Source organism: Ambystoma mexicanum, chromosome 3q (genome assembly GCF_040938575.1).
Source record: "Ambystoma mexicanum isolate Mex_15411 chromosome 3q, UKY_AmexF1_1, whole genome shotgun sequence".
Taxonomy (NCBI): domain Eukaryota; kingdom Metazoa; phylum Chordata; class Amphibia; order Caudata; family Ambystomatidae; genus Ambystoma; species Ambystoma mexicanum.
The window spans coordinates 920,222,425-920,243,197 of record NC_090926.1 but is presented as its reverse complement, the minus strand read 5'-3'; the positions used below and the strand labels follow the sequence as shown (position 1 = coordinate 920,243,197).

Sequence of the window (20,773 nt, the reverse complement as noted above, 5' to 3'; positions counted from 1 at the left end):
CACCAACCAACTCACGGTACCACACATCAACAAGGTTACTGCGGGAGGTCGGGGTTTCCCCTACATAGCACCTAGACTCTGGAACAATCTCCCTCATGCTCTAAGAGCAGAATGCTCCCTTACAGCTTTTAAAAAAAAACTCAAAACCTCTCTCTTCAACTAAACTTCCTCTACCCACAGCCAAACATACACACATTGCTAATGTTTTTCTATTGACGAAACCTGCATTCGTGTATACCTCTAGGATGTAACTAAGTATCGCTTTTTATTGTAACCAGCGCCACGATGCTTCAGGGCTGTTTCTGTGCGCTTAACAAATACGAATAAATAAATAAATATAAATAAAAAAGGAAAATATAGCACAAAAGGATTCTAAACACTGATTCTACATGCATGTGATCTTTAGTGCCTTGCACAGGACATATGACGGAAGGAAGCACAGGAGAGGAGTATATTCACGGACACATGAATTGGCTGACACTCCCACACCGCTGCACACCTGTGTAGAATATAACCACGATGCATCGTCATGCTGCGAGCAGCCTCAATTACTATCTTCTGGAAACCACAGAATTACTCTTTGCTGCTAATTACGTGTCGCGGGCAGAGTGTTTCAGCCGCAGTGAAGGCGTAATTGTGTGGTGTCTGGTGGAACCGGCAGGCTAATGCACACTCATTTTAAAATGCCCAGACTTCTTGCAATCTAGATCTGTCACCGGGGATGTGGTGCGCCTGACCTATCGCCTTGCTGTTTGCAATAACATATCCGAATTGTGGGCAATAGCGCTACATGTCAGTAGGCTGCAGATGCCTTGTGCATTTTAATCAGGGCCTCTGGGGCTCTAGCTTGCAGAAGAGGCTATGAGTCCAACAGTAACCTGGGAGTGGGGGAACCCAGCCAAGACCACATGTCTGTGCACCTTGGAATTGTTTGATATCTCTAAATGGTAGAGGCAGCAATCTCATGAACCCAATCAATTTCCTATCCAAATTGAGCTGTAGAAGGTGCTGAAACCTTCCTTGGTGGGGACTCCAGTCCTCAGTGCAGCACCTACTGAACAGAAACATGTGTCAAGGAGCGATACACTGTCTTCATTTTACAATGTATTAGATACACTCTGGGCCCAGTGTAGAGTTATGTGATGTGGCCCACTGCCTCACCTATAGAATACATCCATATGAGTACTGAAAGGACCCACATAAACGTTAAGGACCAACTTAAGACTCATGGCGTTTATGTTGCAGCCTCTCGTAGTTGTGAAGCACACGTGGATGGTGTGGTTGACGGCTCCAAGTCCCATTTGGAGGTGTTGCGACGTGCCAAACCATTCCTGTCCTTAAAAAGTCATGAAACCCTAGTTCGAGCCATTCTTATGCCTCGTTTGCACTATTGCAACGTCCTTCTGTTGAGAGCCACTACAAATTGCATAAGTAGACTGCTTGTGTCTGCAAGAGTACGTTTCAAGGCTCTCTCTTTGGTTCACAAGTGCGTCCCTGGTGATGCGCCCGCCTGTCTCAAGGAACAAATGAAATCGTGTGCACCCTCTAGGCTGCTCCGCTCCGGTACTCGCGGACAGATGGTCGTCCCGAGATGTAAAAGAACAAGAGGCTCTGGATGTTCCTTTCCTGTCTTAGCTGCTCAAGCATGGAATGCTTTTCCCTTAGAGCTGGGTTTGGAAAAATGTCACCTGCAGTTTCGGAAACATCTAAAACGTTCTTATTTGAATAATGTCCCTTCTCAACATTTCCTGTCCAACCTCTTGAGTTATTCTATGGAAAGTGAGCTTGAAATTGTATCTATTCTGCTGTCCCCGAAGTGCTGTTTGTGTTTATGTATGCACCCTGATGCTTGTGGGCTTTGGTGTTTTACAAATAAATAAATAAATAAATAAATAGAATGCTTCAAGCTTAAATGAGTACTATTTAAAAGGCAAACCTCTAGGTATTCAATCACCTTTATTCAACAAGAAAAATGCCTAGAGGTATGGTATGAGAAGAAAATTATTAAAAGAGTCTGTCTTATAGTAATTCACCACAGCAAGTGTCACCCAAATAAATGAAACATATCTATGACAGGGGGGGCATAGAAAGTTGACTAGTTTCAGCTGGTTCTCAACTTTCTGCTTTCATCAGGCAATTACCAGGAAAGTGTGCGATAAATTCTTAGCAAAGCCAGATAGGAGCCCAGTAAAGCTATCGTGTCATACATTCCCACTAAGCCTCTACAACCTGTGCAGTAATATTAGATATTGCATACTCACTATCCAATGAGTACCCAATATCTAATGTTCACATATAGCTTCAGTGGATATTCAACTGACCACAGTTTCTGAGTCATGTGGACTCATAAATGATGGTATCCACTTCCAATTTCGAGTCACCAGCTGAGATACGGATGGAACAGGGGGGAGTTAATGCTTGAGGGTTGCTGGTTTGGGTTTAAAGGTTGATAATGGATGATGAGATTACTAATCCCTTTTTGTGACTATTTGTCGATTACATCAATGAGCACTTGCATTAGACATCAAACAAAGCACAATCTCATCCCTGGTGATCTGTCAGTTTCAATTTCCTTTTGGGGTGGGGCCAAGCCTGATTTGCATATGGTCTTTCCCTTCTGTAATGGCTTGGCAGGCGAAGAACGGTGGTCTGGAGGGTTGCCCAGAGCATTGCCAGTGGTTAAGATTAAGTCTAAACCTTCCAGCCATCACCTCTTTGTTTTTGCTATGTCACCCCGAGTGGGACGGGTATGCCCAGACGTGGGTCCCGTGCCTGCTGGGCCTAGAGACCCAAGCTACTCCTCACTGATGAGCCCCAACAAGGGCGAAACATGTTTGGGGATGCTTGTGGTCTCGTGCAGAAGGGATGTGGCCTAGCAGTTCGGGCTGGACTGCCCCTTTTGGGGTGGGGCCAAGCCTGATTTGCATATGGTCTTTCCCTTCTGTAATGGCTTGGCAGGCGAAGAACGGTGGTCTGGAGGGTTGCCCAGAGCATTGCCAGTGGTTAAGATTAAGTCTAAACCTTCCAGCCATCACCTCTTTGTTTTTGCAGTTTCAATTGTGTACCTAGAGTGAAGGGTACATCAAGTCTCAAACATTGAGTGAGAGTCACTCATAATGCCTTAAAGTCTCAATCTTGGCCACTTTTAACATACCCAGCACAGTTCATTCACTAAAGATTGTGTCCACTTGACTGTACCCTGCACATATGCAAGCAGACAAAAAACACTTGCATTCTGTATTTGCTTTTGCGTGGGCGGGTTCACTTTTCTGAATCATCCCACTTGCACATTTCAGGCAGACCAAAGCATATCCCGATTCACAACGGGATGTGATTTCATTGTTGGCAGATGTGTTGCTTACACCTATGCCTCCACTCCCCCTCTGCAGACCAGGCAAAGGCAAAAGAGCAATGCTGCTAGGAGTCATGAAAAGATCTGAAAGGATATCTGACTGTATTGCTTCGGCCAAATAAAACAACTCATGCTTGGCATGAGCATTTCTATGTTTCTACATTTCCACCTCTCAGAAGGCAGTAGAAATGTCAAACATGCATTTACATTAAGAGACCCTTCAATGCCTGAAATTGCTCTCACAACCCCTACAGTGGGTTGCAGCTTGGCGCCAGCCCCTCCACCGATGTAGGGATTAGTGAGCCAATGAATATTCAAGTGCCAGGACCATGCCTGACACTCACATATGTATGCAGGTACGAACTGTGGTCGCTTGCTAGTCCCTTACCCGAAGCCAGGTACTTGCAAGATGAGATCTGTAGGCAAAGAGGTGCAAGGCCAATACATATGTCTGCCCTCAATTTATTGGTAATTCGCCCTCTTGCCATTAGAGTAGCACCACGTGTGGTAATCATGATTCTTCTGTTTAGGCATTCATATTTAATTCCTGTGGTCTGTTAAAATTGGATACTAATTGATTTAATCCAATGAAATTTGCAAGAAGTAATGCATACATTAGAAAAGAGAAAGCAGGAGGCCTCTGGAATGGCCTCCCTGCCCCACTCAAACTAGAGCCATACCAGCCGAGGTTCCGGAAGAAGCTGAAGACCTTCCTTTTCGCTTCTGCCTTCTCTCTCTCCCTCCCCTGTTGATCTACCTGTCTGCTGCGCTGACTGGTTGCGTGGCTACCCTCAGCATCTCAATGGCACCAGTGTCCTCCATGACCAGGCTCCCCTGCACTGCCCCTGGGCCTACCGCGCAAGTAGGGGCTGTATCTCTAACCCTACAGTCCCCTGCCTCCTTGCACCTACCCAGAGCCACGCTGCCTTGGCTGCACTTACTTAGAGCAATGCTGCCCTGATTGCACTCCCCCCTTGCCTCCCCCTGGCACTTCTCCTCCCACTCTCCCCCTGCACTTGCACGATCTGAATGACAGAAAGCCTAATAAGATTATTTGTTTTATCCTCCCTCCGTCTTCCCTACCTTGTCTTATCGTGCCTAGAAACACTGCGTACAGGCGCGTTATAAATGACATCGTATATTATTATACCAGATCTTGATCCTAGTGCCAGCATTATGTGAAGAAGCCAGGAGAGGTAATTAAAACAAAAAAAGAAAGGCAACATAAAGCTACTGAGGCAATCTACCTGTTTCACAATGTCCTGTGTCGCAACACACCCTGAAATTAATTAATCTGTATGAGAAACTATATACTTTTACTTTAGACGGCGAAGTCCCTTTATGGCATGTCACATTGAGTGTGCGTGTCTGGTGAGGGTGTAGGAATACAGTAAACGGTCTCTTGGAGTTTTTTTTTTTATATCAACATGAGCTTGGTGTACATTGCTTCCATCCCCATTTTTGGTGGACTACCCACGTGTGAAGCTGACCCTAATGCTGAGAAAGGAATCAGTAGAGGCCGGGGGCCTATTTTGAATGTGTACATAGACTCAATTGGCTTTTTGAGATATGCTCTGCAAAGTCTTAGCAGAGCCACATGGTCCTATGCATAGGCTCCCACAGTGTGCGCATGCCCAACTGTGAGCCCACGCCTACAATTCTGCCACATTGACGACCTGCGCAGCCTCATTAGTTTTGGATATTAGGAGGCGCTTTAGTGCCAGCTGGAAACTGAAACCATTGCATTGGAGTACCGATAGGAGAGAGATGACATATGAGGAGGGACATGAAGCTTCGGTGTTGTTTTTTTTATTTACCCACCCGTTACCTGCTCATGGCCTTGATAATGACTATGGCCATTACCACAAATAACCTCCCCATCCCTGCCCAAAACAAATCTTCCTGGGATCTTGGTGAGATAGCCTTTTTGAGCAATAACATCACATTTTGGCCTGCCAGTGTTACAACTATGCAGTCTGCTGAAAGTGAATTGCTTAATTGCAGCTGTAAATGCATTACTGGTGTGACAAAAATGTCTTACCCAAGTGTGCCTTCAGTCACTTGATGTATATTGGGTTCTTGCACTGAAGACCTATTTAAAAAAAACATTGACTAAACCCTCAGTTTTAGATTGTGTATAGGTATTAGGCATTTGGCAAGCACTGCCCTACGATGCCTACTGGACAGCCCAGGTCTTAAGTTGCTGCCCCAATGTACACCTTCAAGAGCATGATGAACTTGCCATGAATCCAACCCCAGCCGAAGAGTTGCCAACAACAATGTCAACTGGGCTCCCAACTTGGGAGGTGAACTGGCCAGATGGTGGGGTAACCATACTGCTCAGGGGTGTACGAGAGATTCTCCAGACATTTTAGACTATGATCCCACGATCATTCTCCATGGACTATGCAAAGGCTGCTGTGACATCTGCAGAGTCAAACATTGCAGACCCCAGATGAAGCTCCATATGACAGGCATGGGGCCTCATTACGAGGAAGGCGGTAGGGGGTTAACGGGGCCGGTAGAGCTGCTGGCCCCGTTAACCCCCTACCGCCTCATTACGAGGTCCGCTTGCGGGACCCGCTAAGGACGCCTGGTTTTACCAGATGTCCTCAGCGGGTCCCGCAAGCAGTCCAGCATGCTAACAACGGGCCCGTCATTGGCATGCTCCCCATTCCCATTGAGCCCTATGGGGGCTCAAATGGGAATGGGGATGGACCGGGTCCAGGTTCCTTGAATGGGGAAAAAACGGGCCCTCCAAGGTAGGAATGGCCCAGTATTTCCCCATTCAGGGAATCTGGACCCGGTACCCGGAATGGGGCTAGCCATGCGGCAAAAAGCGGCATGGTTACTTCCAGGGTCGTAATGAGGCCCATGGAGTCTCTAGACTTTGGATTTCATTTAACAAACAATTCAATCTGTTAGTTGGGTTGCCCGTTTCCCTTCAAAAGAAATGATTGCACTAAAGTTCGAGGTTACATTGATTCGCCAAGAGAAAGCCAAGACTGGAAGTTATATATTCCCTTGGTTTGACATGATATGATGAATGGTTATTTATAACATGCTTAATACCCAGAGGTTTCGAAGCACGGGCCCGGAACTCGAACCTGTGGTGCTCTGCATGGTCTTGCTTCCAAGGCGAGCACGTTGCCCCTGAGCTATCCTCCCGAGACTCCCGCGTTTCCAGCGACGTGGCCTGCCCAGGGCCCCCTCTTGAGTAGATATCTTTGGAGTGCAATGCTATAGCTAACACCCCTGTTTTCAGACATATGGTGGATGTATTTCATTTAACCTTTGTCTTTTAACTTCACAATATCACAGGAGGCTCAAGCTGCGCAAGGAGGACCGCAACGTCACCTCTCCTGAGGCACCCGTGCAGCTCAACCTACAGGCGTCTTGGCTGCAGTTTCATCGAGAAATCAACCGCCACTCGTTGTACCCAAGATCTAGCCCCACCGTTGACAAGCTGATCGATAACCTGGGACATTTCCATACAATCAGTGCTGGTAAGGACTGGACAAGCTTCTAATTCATTGTGCATGATTTTTACTCTTTGGAGCATGACGTCATGGCGACTTCAAATCTGGAGTCACGCCCTGCAATTGGGACATCTGGGTTGGTCACACCCAAAAAAGCAAATTATAAATTCAATTACTAGTTTAATAAAATGTATTAAATGCAAAAATGCAAAAATATAAAAAAAAACTTCAATCAAACAAATGAAGTATGGCACCACGATATAGTATGATATTAGTGAAAGGGAGGAACAAGCCAAGACATAATAAAAACATGAAAGAAATGTCATGAGGATATGAATAAATGACTTCGGCAGCAGTATAATGCAGACACAGAAGGTGACGAAGACTCTGAATTAGAAGGACAATGGTAGTGGAGGCTGGACCTGACGTTAACACTTTCTTTGATCAAGACCTACGAAGAAGAGCTTGGATCTGGTAATGAAGAGGCCTCCTGAGATGGGAAAATGGGAGGCCATTCTAGGGCATCTTCCCACTGCAACATTGCCACCTCTACTTCACGCAGGTGTGTGACCGCCGCCACCACGCTGCCACTTTGCATTGTCTGGGGAGGACATGCTGGTCACCAATTTTATTCCTTGTGCCCCTTCTTTGGTAGTGGGTTAACCCTGAATCTGGAAACCCTCATCTCCTTCCACCAACCTCATAACCAACCCTCCTTTAAAGTGACCCATTACTACAGATGAATGTGATGGACTCTCTCCCCACATGGCCTGCCAGGCTACAGCGTCCTCATGCCATGCCACGTTCTTATGCAGCGTGTTCTCTGGCGGGGGTGCAGCCCTCCTGTCCTCTGGGTATTCAACCAGTGCAGAAGACCTCTTCAGGCTTGAAGGCTTTTAAGATAAACATAACGTGTGGATTTTGTGGGTGATTTGTACTGCGTTACAAGCTGATGACAACCACTTCAGAGCAGCAAGAGCTTTGTGAGAGGAGAAAGGACGTCCGGCGATCATGTGAAATTGTAGCTGGCCTAATGTCACGTTCCGAAGCAGGCCTGGCACATCTAGTTCTTTATATTGACCAGAGCCACTTAGTAAAGGGAGTATCCTCATGGTAAATATCGGGGTGTCATTTCCCTATAATTCCCTTCTTAGGGCTTCATTACGAGTTTGGTGGTGCGGGAAATAAGTGGCAGTAATTCAGTGACCTTAATTTTTTCTGCACTGCCAAATTACAGGTTTTGACAGAATTACCACCGGTGGAATTACTGAGTGGTAATTCCGCTGATTTTTGGAGGAAAAGTGGAGGATGGACGTCCAGCTGGAGGTGAATCCTCCACTTTTCCACCAATGGTAATTCTGCCAAAAATCCCCAATGGAGTCCTACAGAGTCCAGAAAATGGGGATGCACACCACCTACCACCACTTGTAATCCAGTGGTAAATCTACAGGACCAAGAGGTGGAACCTGTAAATCCGTTTGGTGTTATCTTGGAGGATTTAACTCTAAAATACCACCAAACTGGTAATGAGGCCCCTTGTCTTAATATATGTATATGTTCGTGGTGACAACAAAAATCACAACACAGTGAGCAGGGCTAGCTGGAAGGACACAGTTCTTATCTTAAACTGGAAAAGGCATCTCCTCACCAAGATAAAGATACTAGCACCGGGCCCTTGGCTCCTGTGCGCTTTACACGTGCATTGAACATTAAGCACAAGGCTCCATTAATCTTAAATCTGGGCTTATAAAGTTAGGGTTGCCATCTCTGAAGACTGCCGAGCTACAAAAGTTGTTCACCCTTTACCTTTGCAGGTATTGGTGGCGTTATTAACTTTCTCGCACTGATTCCAGTGACTGTATATATATTACATAGTGTATTGCTAGTCTTGTGTTTTACAAGTGCATTTCATTATTCATTGTCTTGTTATTGGGCCTATGACAAATAGTGTATTTGCATATACTACTTTCTAATAGTATTTCTCGGTGTTACACGATGTGTGCTCATTGGAGAACCCTGATCACCGTCACCTGAGCTTTAGCCTTGCCTGCTCTCCAAGCTCCCGGCAATTGGTCTGGCTATCTTCCCAGAACTGGCCCCTGGTCATCTAGCAAGGGTGGCCTCCTAAACATCTGCCCACCAGACCAGAGTTTAGAAATCCAATCTAACAGGCAGGTCAGAGGTACTCAGAGGAACCTCTTTCTGGAGCAGTTCATGAACTTGACATAAGAAGTCCAGGCCATTCCCCATTCCCCTGGCTCTCTCCTGGGATTCTGTACATCTCGGGCCCATGCCAAGGTCTCATGAACATCCAGAAACATATGAAGTGCCTTTGGGTATGTCTGACAGGTGATGTGTTCCCGGTGAAGTCACAGCTCCCCCCAATTCAACAGACTGAACCTGTTCTGTGTACCATACAGAGAGGTTTCAGCCATGTAAATATTTCCACGCACACATAACTGGACCCGCATCCTTATGTATTTTACAAATGATTTATGCTTTTGTTTCTGCAAAGTGAATGTTATTACCGAATAGACTCTGCCAAACTGTACACAGATGTTTCTCATAAATCATTGGGGTTGGAAAATAGTTTGTATAGGAGCTCAGATAACGTGCAAACAAAAAAAACGGCATTGTGTCAAACAGAAAACATCCATGAAGAAATAAAAGAAAGCACTTAAGTGCATTAAACCCATAATGCAGCCTCTATTTATAATCTGTAATGAGATTAGGTAAACAAACAGTGATGTGACTCCTTTTGTCAAAAACTCATGATCCTCCCCCGGCACATAATTGCATTATTGGTGTCTATACCTGATTGGCAGTACCATGGTGTGGATACACAGAGGTGTATATTACTCCTGCAAGAACTTGCCCGCCATGATATTCATTTCCCCTTCACACTGCTTAATTGATGAATCACTCGCTAAGACTTTGTTTTTCTACCATAAACCACTGTCATTTAAATGGGCGTGTGTTCTCACCGCCAGACACTGTCAGCATTGCCAGGGGTAATTCTAGATTAGGAAATTGAGCAACCTTGGCATCTTAAATCACCTATCGGGTTTAGGGAGGCCTAAAACGCAGGTGGTTGAAGCTTTGAATTCTGGGGTGCGACCAGAGGTCAAGCGAGTTCTCCAAATGTAAGGGCGCCGAGCTCAGGACCTACACAAACGCAGTAGTTGAGAGATTCAGAGATTCAGTGAAAGTGACGCCCGGGTATAAAAGCCTTCACACATCAATAGGTTTAGAAATGGTTACCTAAAACATAAATGTTGTTCTATTGTCACAGCCCTTTACTACAGTATAATGTAAAGAATTACATTGGTACCCAGTAAATCTATATATTTTTAGTTTGAGCTATTAGGTGGCAGCACCACTTATAAGCCTAAACCACTGCATTAGAGTACAGATAGGAAGAAATGGCATATGGGGAGGGACACAGAGCTTGTAGGTGTTGTTTGGTCATTTGCCCACCTATTGACTGCCCATGGCTTGCTCGTCCCTATGGCCATTCCCACCCAGGTAAACAGCTCCTCCTGGGAACTATTTGAGCTTGCTTTAATCACGCCTTACCATCAAAATGTGCACTGGAAGCGCCTGCAAGGGTTTTCTTCTAAGCAGTCTTCTCAGAGTTAACAGCTTAATTGGATCTGGAAATGCTCTTCTGGTATAATAAAACTGCCTTAACGAGGTCTGCCCTCAGGCACTCGATTTGTAAGCACTCTGTGTGTACTTCACTGAAGTCCGGTTGAAAGCAAGCATTGGCAAAGCCAACACTTTTGGCTCGGGTGTAAGTATTAGGCACTGCTATTATATACTCAGGTGCTCGCACCATTTTGCTGCTGCTACCATTGATAGACAGTTAATACCACTACGACAGTGCCCGGCAAGTGCCTTTCCCATGCCTACACCAAACTGTTGGCATTGCCAATGCTTGTTTTACATGTGCAAAGTGTATTTCAGGATTCTGGTGGCAGTGGCCCACTGACCAAGAATGGACATTATGGGTTTCCATGTGAGGTTTATTTTGCTTATAAGTGCAGGTGGCAGAATATAATTTGGGGGTTTCTACAATATTACAGCAGGTGCCTAGACATATGCCTGTGTACTGAAGTGTCACTGTATGAGGATATAGTCCTATAAGGGCATGCAGAGCACTGATGAGATATGTCATTAAGATGTGATGCCCCATAGTTGTGAACCCCTTGTCCTGGGCATTGGATCCTTGACTCCTTAGCATTCCAGGTTCACTTGGGAATGACCCATGTCTAGCCTCTATACCTGTGTTAGTGAGGAATTGTTAGCTCTTCTAAGAGAGCTTAGAAGCTTCCTCTCTTCCAGCCATCCTGGGATAACTAAGGACACGCTCACCGCCTAGAAGTAGATGCCAAGCCGAGGACCTTCTTCTCCAAGCCACACTAGGAGTTGAGTTTCAGATTTTCCGGGATCCTGGTCCACTGCTTGTGGACATTCACAAACGTCCGGTCAGACCAGTGCTTGGTCCAGCTGCTGGACCTGCGGTGTGGATTGCCCACAGCAGAGAAGAGGAGCATGTGCTAACCTGCCTCTGAAGAGCAGCCTGGGCTGGCTGAAGACCACCCTTCCTGCAGGCCCACATCCAGAATCCTTGCAGATAGATCAGGCAGCAGGCTCTAAAGGTGGCCAAGTGGCTCACATTCTGATAGCCGGGTACAAGGCTTCACGTTAGAGGAGTGAGGAGGAAGTGGTGCATGCAACACAGTGAAAAGAAGGTGCAAAAATAGTGCCAGGCCAGGCTAGTAACATGAGGAGAGGTGCATTATGTCCAAGAAATCATGAAATGGCCTGGGCAGGCGGTCTTGATGCGCCCAGGCTCCAGTGATGGAGATGATGGCTAGAAATACAGGATACGAGGCAAAGGCAAAAACGCACACAGATATTTTGAAGATGTGAAGGCCTAAAACCATTTGCATCATTACAAGTTAGCCGGTAATCCGGCGGTAAATCTGCTGTACTACCGCCCAATGGAATTACCATTACCTCCACTTGCTCTGGCAGAATTCATCCCCATTTTTATTTGGCAGATTTACTGCTGGCACAATTACTGATGCAGTAATTCCACAGATTTTGCCGATTTTTGTCAGAAAGCTGAGGATTCACCTCCAGCAGTGTGCTGGAGGTAAATCCCCCCCTCCAGGGCCATACTCGTAGTATGGCAGTGCGGGAAAAGTGGCAGTAATTCCGTTAGGGGAAGTTTTTTCCCGCACCACCACACTTATCATGAGGCTGCAACCAAAAATGTGGGCTTCCATTTCTGTAAGTGAACTCGCTGCCTCTCCTTTTCACTGCTCCAGCTGCTTCCCTCCATTTGGTTCCTTTTGCCCGGACAGCTCCTGCCTCTGCTCACATCTGCACCACCCTTCTCATGAGCAGTCGCCGATCCATCTTGCCCCCTTTGCTTCCTACTGTAACCAGTAAACCTTGCCCTTCCCCGCCTCGCACTTCTCGCCATGCGTTTTCTGCTATCTGGATCCTCTCTCCCTTTGAGTGATGAGAGGTTTTTAGTTTTGCGCTTGCATTATTTTTTGGCAGGGCATCTAATCTTATGATTTCCTCACATGGATAGCTCCCAGCTGCTCACACGTTTTTCTGGTGCATATAAACAATAGGTGATCGGGTGTAGGAATAATTGAGTGAGTTGTTTTCAGAACATTCGAGACCTTTGATGCATTTCTTGAACTCTCCCTTTACACCACACCAATTTACCAGAACACTGTGTCTTTAAAATTCTACTTTCTACCATTCTTTTTCACAATGTGTTGTGGGTGGAGTAGACGCGCTCCCTCAAGCACATGGTCTTGTATGATTGTGCCCATTAAGATCTACTGAAGAGGCTGCTCTGGGAATCCCCACCTCAGCTGTGGGAACCCTTTCCCTGTGATCCCTTGGTTGGGAAAGACTGCGCTCACTACACTAAATCTACGACATGTCCTAAGTACGGCACTGGCACAGTCTCCACTGGATGCGGGTCCTTCATGGTCCCAGGGAATGGGAATTATCCTCCTTTTCCTCGTCTTCTTTGCAGCAATGCCCTGCTGCCCAGTAGTACCATCAGGCCCTTCAGGTAAGGCCACTACCCAGCTGTTGGGAAAGCTATGGCCATGTCCCCTGGACAGCTCTACCAGAACCTGAAGACAGGCCTCTAGTGGCCTGTACACTCACTCTGTAAATCACACCCAGCTAGGCACACACTATTGCCCGTCTTCCTCTCATTCTTGACCTATCAGTCATACTGCACTGCTGCTGCTGGTCTGCTGCTCTTGTGGAGACAGTGGCGGCCTGTGCTAGGCACGCACTATTGCCTGTCTTCCTCTCGTTCTTGACCTATCAGTCATACTGCACTGCTGTTGCTGGTCTGCTGCTCTTGTGGAGACAGTGGCGGCCTGTGCTAGGCACGCACTATTGCCTGTCTTCCTCTCATTCGTGACCTATCAGTCATACTGCACTGCTGTTGCTGGTCTGCTGGTCTTGTGGAGACAGTGGCGGCCTGTGCTAGGCACGCACTATTGCCTGTCTTCCTCTCATTCTTGACCTATCAGTCATACTGCACTGCTGTTGCTGGTCTGCTGCTCTTGTGGAGACAGTGGCGGCCTGTGCTAGGCACGCACTATTGCCTGTCTTCCTCTCATTCTTGACCTATCAGTCATACTGCACTGCTGTTGCTGGTCTGCTGCTCTTGTGGAGACAGTGGCGGCCTGTGCTAGGCACACACTATTGCCTGTCTTCCTCTCGTTCTTGACCTATCAGTCATACTGCACTGCTGCTGCTGGTCTGCTGCTCTTGTGGAGACAGTGGCGGCCTGTGCTAGGCACGCACTATTGCGTGTCTTCCTCTCGTTCGTGACCTATCAGTCATACTGCACTGCTGCTGCTGGTCTGCTGCTCTTGTGGAGACAGTGGCGGCCTGTGCTAGGCACGCACTATTGCGTGTCTTCCTCTCGTTCGTGACCTATCAGTCATACTGCACTGCTGCTGCTGGTCTGCTGCTCTTGTGGAGACAGTGGCGGCCTGTGCTAGGCACGCACTATTGCCTGTCTTCCTCTCGTTCGTGACCTATCAGTCATACTGCACTGCTGCTGCTGGTCTGCTGCTCTTGTGGAGACAGTGGCGGCTTGTGCTAGGCACGCACTATTGCCTGTCTTCCTCTCGTTCGTGACCTATCAGTCATACTGCACTGCTGCTGCTGGTCTGCTGCTCTTGTGGAGACAGTGGCGGCCTGTGCTAGGCACGCACTATTGCCTGTCTTCCTCTCGTTCTTGACCTATCAGTCATACTGCACTGCTGCTGCTGGTCTGCTGCTCTTGTGGAGACAGTGGCGGCCTGTGCTAGGCACGCACTATTGCCTGTCTTCCTCTCGTTCTTGACCTATCACTCATACTGCACTGCTGTTGCTGGTCTGCTGCTCTTGTGGAGACAGTGGCGGCCTGTGCTAGGCACGCACTATTGCCTGTATTCCTCTCATTCGTGACCTATCAGTCATACTGCACTGCTGCTGCTGGTCTGCTGCTCTTGTGGAGACAGTGGCGGCCTGTGCTAGGCACGCACTATTGCCTGTCTTCCTCTCATTCGCGACCTATCAGTCATACTGCACTGCTGCTGCTGGTCTGCTGCTCTTGTGGAGACAGTGGCGGCCTGTGCTAGGCACGCACTATTGCCTGTCTTCCTCTCATTTGTGACCTATCAGTCATACTGCACTGCTGCTGCTGGTCTGCGGCTCTTGTGGAGACAGTGGCGGCCTGTGCTAGGCACGCACTATTGCCTGTATTCCTCTCATTCGTGACCTATCAGTCATACTGCACTGCTGCTGCTGGTCTGCTGCTCTTGTGGAGACAGTGGCGGCCTGTGCTAGGCACGCACTATTGCCTGTATTCCTCTCATTCGTGACCTATCAGTCATACTGCACTGCTGCTGCTGGTCTGCTGCTCTTGTGGAGACAGTGGCGGCCTGTGCTAGGCACGCACTATTGCCTGTCTTCCTCTCATTCGTGACCTATCAGTCATACTGCACTGCTGATGCTGGTCTGCTGCTCTTGTGGAGACAGTGGCGGCCTGTGCTAGGCATGCACTATTGCCTGTCTTCCTCTCATTCGTGACCTATCAGTCATACTGCACTGCTGCTGCTGGTCTGCTGCTCTTGTGGAGACAGTGGCGGCCTGTGCTAGGCACGCACTATTGCCTGTATTCCTCTCATTCGTGACCTATCAGTCATACTGCACTGCTGCTGCTGGTCTGCTGCTCTTGTGGAGACAGTGACGGCCTGTGCTAGGCACGCACTATTGCCTGTCTTCCTCTCATTCGTGACCTATCAGTCATACTGCACTTCTGCTGGTGGTCTGCAGCTTTTTTGGAGACAGTGGTGGCCTGTGCTAGGTACGCACTATTGCCTGTCTTCCTCTCATTATCTCATTCGTGACCTATCAGTCATACTGCACTGCTGCTGCTGTTCTGAAGACAGTGGAGGCCTGTGCATTCTGGACTGGTGAACCCTGGCGGCCCAAACCTTTATTAGACAGCAACAGCCTCTAGTCACTTTAATGCAATACGCTGGATAGGGTAGACATCGTTAGGTGAAGTTAATGAATGAATCATAGGGAAACTATTGTTGGCCAAGGCCGCTCTAGAGTGCACTTAGTAAGACACTGGATAAGGGGCTCATATAACAAACTTTATTTCCATATGTCAGCACAAGACCATTAGGATGCAATTTCCGTAAGAAAGCAGCATAGGTTTTGGTCGACTTGTTTTAGAGTTCTACAACACTCAGGTTATGATATGAGAGATTATTTATAACGCGCTTAATACCCAGAGGTAATACGCAGAGGATGTCCATGCTGCGCTAGTACGCAGAGGATGTCCATGCTGCGCTCAGATACCTCGATAGTCCGAAGACACTGAAAAAGCTGGAGAACTGGACAGCCAGTCATATGACATATGAGAGCCTTTCAGAGGCTGTGGCTTGTTTGAAAATGTCTGATTGTCCTGATAAGCTAGCCTGTCTCTGACAGTCTGAAGAATGTACAATCATTATAATTGTTCTTTTACAACGCGCACAGGATCGGGATTCGAACCTGTGTTGGCTGCATTGTTTTGCTTCCAAGACAAAGACGTTGCCCCTGAGCTATCCTTCCTCACCATAGCTGTGCTATGTCAGTATCACCTGCAGTGGCTCTGCTACACCGACTCTCTGAAGGTGGAGTTTGGGTGAATTTGTTAGAGTGTGTTTTGTATCAACTTCCTTTCAGCATCAAGGATGTCTCATGTTCCTTTTGTTTTTCTTTCAGATTACAGCCAGGATGAGAAGGCTCTGTTGGGAACCTGCGACTGCAGTCAGAGTAAGTCAAGCATCACTCTACCCTTTGTTGGTGGTTTTCGTGATGCATTACTTTTCGGTGGTTGTTTGTGGAGCCTCAACACATGCTCCTTAATCTGCTTTGTAGGGTTGCATCAGTATGGCCATTGATGCGCAACCCTGGTCAGACCATCCAGAATCAGGAATGTATGCACAGTGGAGGTCCTCAGAATTTCCCATCTACTTGGATCCAACATAGCTTCGGTGGGGGAGGTGGTTAATTCTTTTTTGTAAATCCCCATTGAAGTACAGCCATTCATTGAGATAAAGAATTCCAAGTTGGCACAGGATCACATTCAGTATTACAGCACAATGCAGAAAAAAAGAGTGGCTGTCCCCGAACGGTAAAACTCAAGCAATTATAGTGTGGCAGGGTGCCATTTGGCAAGAGTGTAGAAGCCCTGTTTTATTTTTTAATAATTAATACAATGATGCTGGTAACTCCATCTCTGAATGAATTATCTGCTGATCAGATTCCCATTTCATAGGCTCCGTGCCAAAAGCATAGTGTGTATCTGTGCCCTGCTGCATCAGTATCCTGATCTGCAGCGCCTGCTGTACCAGTGAAACAAAGCAGGTTCAGAGGTCACATGCGCCCATTTCACAGTTGCAGTGAGAGCGAAGTTTCTGCAGCATAGGGGCTGCCTTTAAGATATACACCCCTCTTTCAAAACCCTATAATTATGAGTCTATCCTGGTGGCAGAATAATCATTAAATATAAGCTGTACCTGAGTTATGGTATGGTGGCTGGAATTCGCATAATTATTACAGCCAGATCCATTTGATGTCACACATGTGTCAGCCCTGTGAGCCCATGCTCAGCTGTAGAATGATTATGTATATTCTCACCAGACAGGCTGAACCTTGCCACTCCTGGCAGCACTGTAGCCTTGGGGGATTGCCTATCTGTGTTCCTTTGCAAGGGTAGGTAACGCCCTTCCCCAGAAGACATCCACTCCACTAGAAGCTAGCCTGGGGACAGGAACCAACGTGCACACCCAGTCGCAAAAGGCTTGGCCTCACACCAGGGAGCTGCATTTGAAAGGGCCTTTGACCCTAGAGAGAAGGTAGGGGCTGAGCTAGAGTAGATAGGAGGGTGCTGTATAATGGAGGAAGACTTCCACCATCGTTTTTCTCTCTGCCTCTCTCTCATTCCTGTCCCCTCTACATACTCTAGAGCATGTCACGTGGGCTGTGCTGTTGGGAGGGAACAATTCCCTTGTTTCAAGAGCAGGGATTGGACCCCTAAAGCAGGCTAGCTTTAGTCCAATCCCCTTTACCTTCAAAAGAAAGGGGTCTTCCACCATTTATTTGAATCATCTTGAATCATCTTTTGGATTCCAACCTTTCAAGAAGATTTCATCGGACCTCTCTTCAGAGAGCTGATCTTTCCAAGTCCCACTGCCAGTGAGGCGAAGACTGAGTGCCCAAGACAGAGGGAAGCTCTGTCCCCCAACCATCCCCAAGGACCTGTGGGGGTGAACCGCTGCTGGAAATGCCTGCCTCTCTGCCATCCACAGCAGTACCCAGGGCCTCACTTTGGTGAAGGACCTATGCATTTGTGTTCCAGCCTCCATTGTGCTTGGGAACCTGAGAACAAGCACCCATCGTGTCCTTGAGTCCCTGGAGTGGACAATTACCTGAGAAGGATTCATTGGGAGAGTTGCACTTTCTAAGGCCCTCAACCTCTGAGGTGAAGAAGGAGCAGTCCAAGGCTGAGGGGAACTTTGCCCCTACCCACTCCCTGGGCACATTGGGGGTGACCTTAGCTGTGGGCCAGGACCTAATAATATGCGCCAGAAGCTCCCAAAGCTCAGTTCTCTATTTTCAGGTATTCCCTATGCAGGCTCAATGGTCTCAGTGGGAGTCCCATTTTCAGTTAGTCCCCATGCAGGCCAACAGACTCCCTCAGAGCATAATTTTCAGATAGTCCTCATGTTGGCCCAAGGGACTCCCTGGGAGCACCATTTTTAGAATAGTCAAAATCCAGGCCCAATGGACTCCCTGGAGCACCAATTTCAGAATAGTCCTAAGGAATACTGTAAATTGTGATACAGCGGAGACAATTAAACACTTTCTTGAGGAAATTAGTATTAGACGTCACCATGATGCAGAATTAACTTTTTATTGCCATTATTTTTAATTTGAACAATGAGCACAAATTATTATAAAAATAGGCTGTAACCCTCAATGGTATCTAGTTTTAATTACCATACATAAACGTATCTGAGACAGAACACCTTCCGTGTACACTAAGGTTCTTGCTCAGCTGCCAAGCTACGTACCTACAAAGTGTGATAGAAAATGTACAGCTGGGAGGGAAAATATTCTATAAATTATCGACCATGTCAATAAAACCCTAGATTGTACAAGGACCGTGGCTGTGAAGCCAGCGGTGTGGGCCGCACTCCCGTAACCACTGCTATGTAGTGTGTATTCACTTACATCCTTTTTGTTTCAATTTAATAATTTGTTCAAACCATGTGATTTTAAATTTATTCAAAATGTATTCTTTAAATCAAATGATTTTAGAATCACTGCTTGTGCAGATGCCTCTAACTGGATATTTAATAGGCCAATGCATTTCAGATACATTTATCCTTCATCGGGGCCTGTTAGGTCTGGTTACAATTAGGGTCACAACATTAGTTCGTTATCACCAAATTCAGTATAGCCATTCGTATTTGCAAATGTTCAACTAGTATCCCACATATGGTAATAGGTAGTTCAAAATCAAGATATTGTTCAATGGGGGTCATTACGACCCTAGCGCTAAGGGGTTAATGGCGCTGTAAAAGGCTGCAGCGCCGTTAACCCCTTAGCGCCTTACTACGAGGTCCCTTTGTGGGACTCGACCTTAACGACTGGTCTAGACCAGCCGTTAAAGTAGGGTCCCGCAAAGGGACTCTCGAGGTAAGTAGGGTACTGCAATTTGCGGTACCGTACTTACCGCCTTCCCCAATCCCATTATGCCCTATGGGACAAAAATGGGAATGGGCAAGGGCCATGGCGGCATGGGGAATTACCGCCCCGCCAACCTTGGAATGGGGTGGTAATTCTCCATTCCGCCATGGCGGACTCTGGCATCGACCATGGTGCTAATAGCACCATGGTTCTCCGCCAGAGTCCTAATGAGGGCCAATATGTTCAACATTATACATCCAATGTCATGTATAACACCATAGTGCATCAATCGCGTAAATCACATTGAGTGGTGTGTTAATATAAAACATACATACGTGTTGGTGTTATCAATAGCATTGTCAATATCACGGAAGAGAAGAGAAAAGTAATACAGTTTCATTAGCACCTCAATCGTGTGTGGTAATTAAGAGTAAAGAGTAGTGCTTGTTTATAACAAACTAACCTCTAAACATCCGCATTAGTTATGTGTTAGTGCATTTGCACATTTACTGCTGGTGCTGCTTACAGTGTTGATGGACACATGGAGGGTATGCCTGCGCCGCTCTGTAATGATACCAAATGGTTCTATAAGTGAACAGTGTCTATATGGGAGTACGTGTCATCCTATGGGCTCTTTACAGTCAGAATCTTACCTTGTTACTACAGTCGAGAGCAGGAAAGCAGCGTGAACGTGCGCTAGAGATCAATGTGGTTATGTTTAGAATGCTGTTGCTATTGTAACCACGAGACGCAGATTTCCGCGACAGCCATCTTAGTATGGTGTTGTCTTCAATCTGCAGTGCCGTAATAATTTAATCTATATGGAGATCAGATCTAGGCATTGAATATCAGGTTGCCAATTCTTGCATATTAGAAAAAGGCAAAATTGCAAGATTAATAGTGAAGTGCGTCAATAGATTTCCTAAATAATCACTATAGTTTTAAAGAGAGTTCGACAACTTAAATATGACTCACCGCCCTAATGGTTTAGCCTACTCATCTAGATAACAGTACTACCATATGCTTGTAAAGGTTGTGATCTATTTCTGCATACTTACATTTATCTGAGTGATGTACTTGCATAGTGTGAATCAAGGCTCAATTGGACTCGCATTCAGTACTAATTAGATACCTTCTCTAATCCGGCAGTACAATGTGTATGTGTCAATCAGTGTATCATCTCATCATTAAGTTAAACCTGAACAATATCAATCATGTTCTGAGTATATGCAGGTACTAAAATAAACACATGTGATGCCAGTTAATCCGATAAAATGGACTCATTAACTCCAAATGGAATTAATGAGGAGCTTCATTTGAGTTGTTTTTTGTGATTATGTATTCATTCTTGAATAACCATTGACGTTAGGGCTCAAGTATTGGTTAATGGAGTTATTTCGAATTCATTTCCGTTGTCGAAGGGCACACGACAAGGCTGTCCATTATCATCATTTTTGTTTAATTTGGCACTAAAGCCTCTTGCTGCGTACATGAGACAATGTGAAATGATAAAGGAAATTATGGTTGGGAAGGTTGAAGTTAAAATGTTATCATAAGCCGATGATATGCTGCTTTTGTTGTCGAATCCTAAAGTATGTGGGGATGTAATAAAAGATATGTTTAAGGAGGTAGGTGAATTATCAGGGCA

General features: G+C 46.5%; 1 protein-coding gene across 1 annotated transcript in view; it reads left to right on the top strand.

The window, feature by feature from the left end:
- FAM20A (FAM20A golgi associated secretory pathway pseudokinase) overlaps positions 1–20,773 on the top strand; it is a 277,967-nt gene that overhangs the window by 173,425 nt on the left and 83,769 nt on the right. The window contains exons 2-3 of the mRNA XM_069655076.1: positions 6,674–6,858; positions 16,153–16,203. Coding sequence (XP_069511177.1) covers positions 6,674–6,858; positions 16,153–16,203 — 236 coding nt within the window. The remainder of the gene's footprint in view (positions 1–6,673; positions 6,859–16,152; positions 16,204–20,773) is intronic.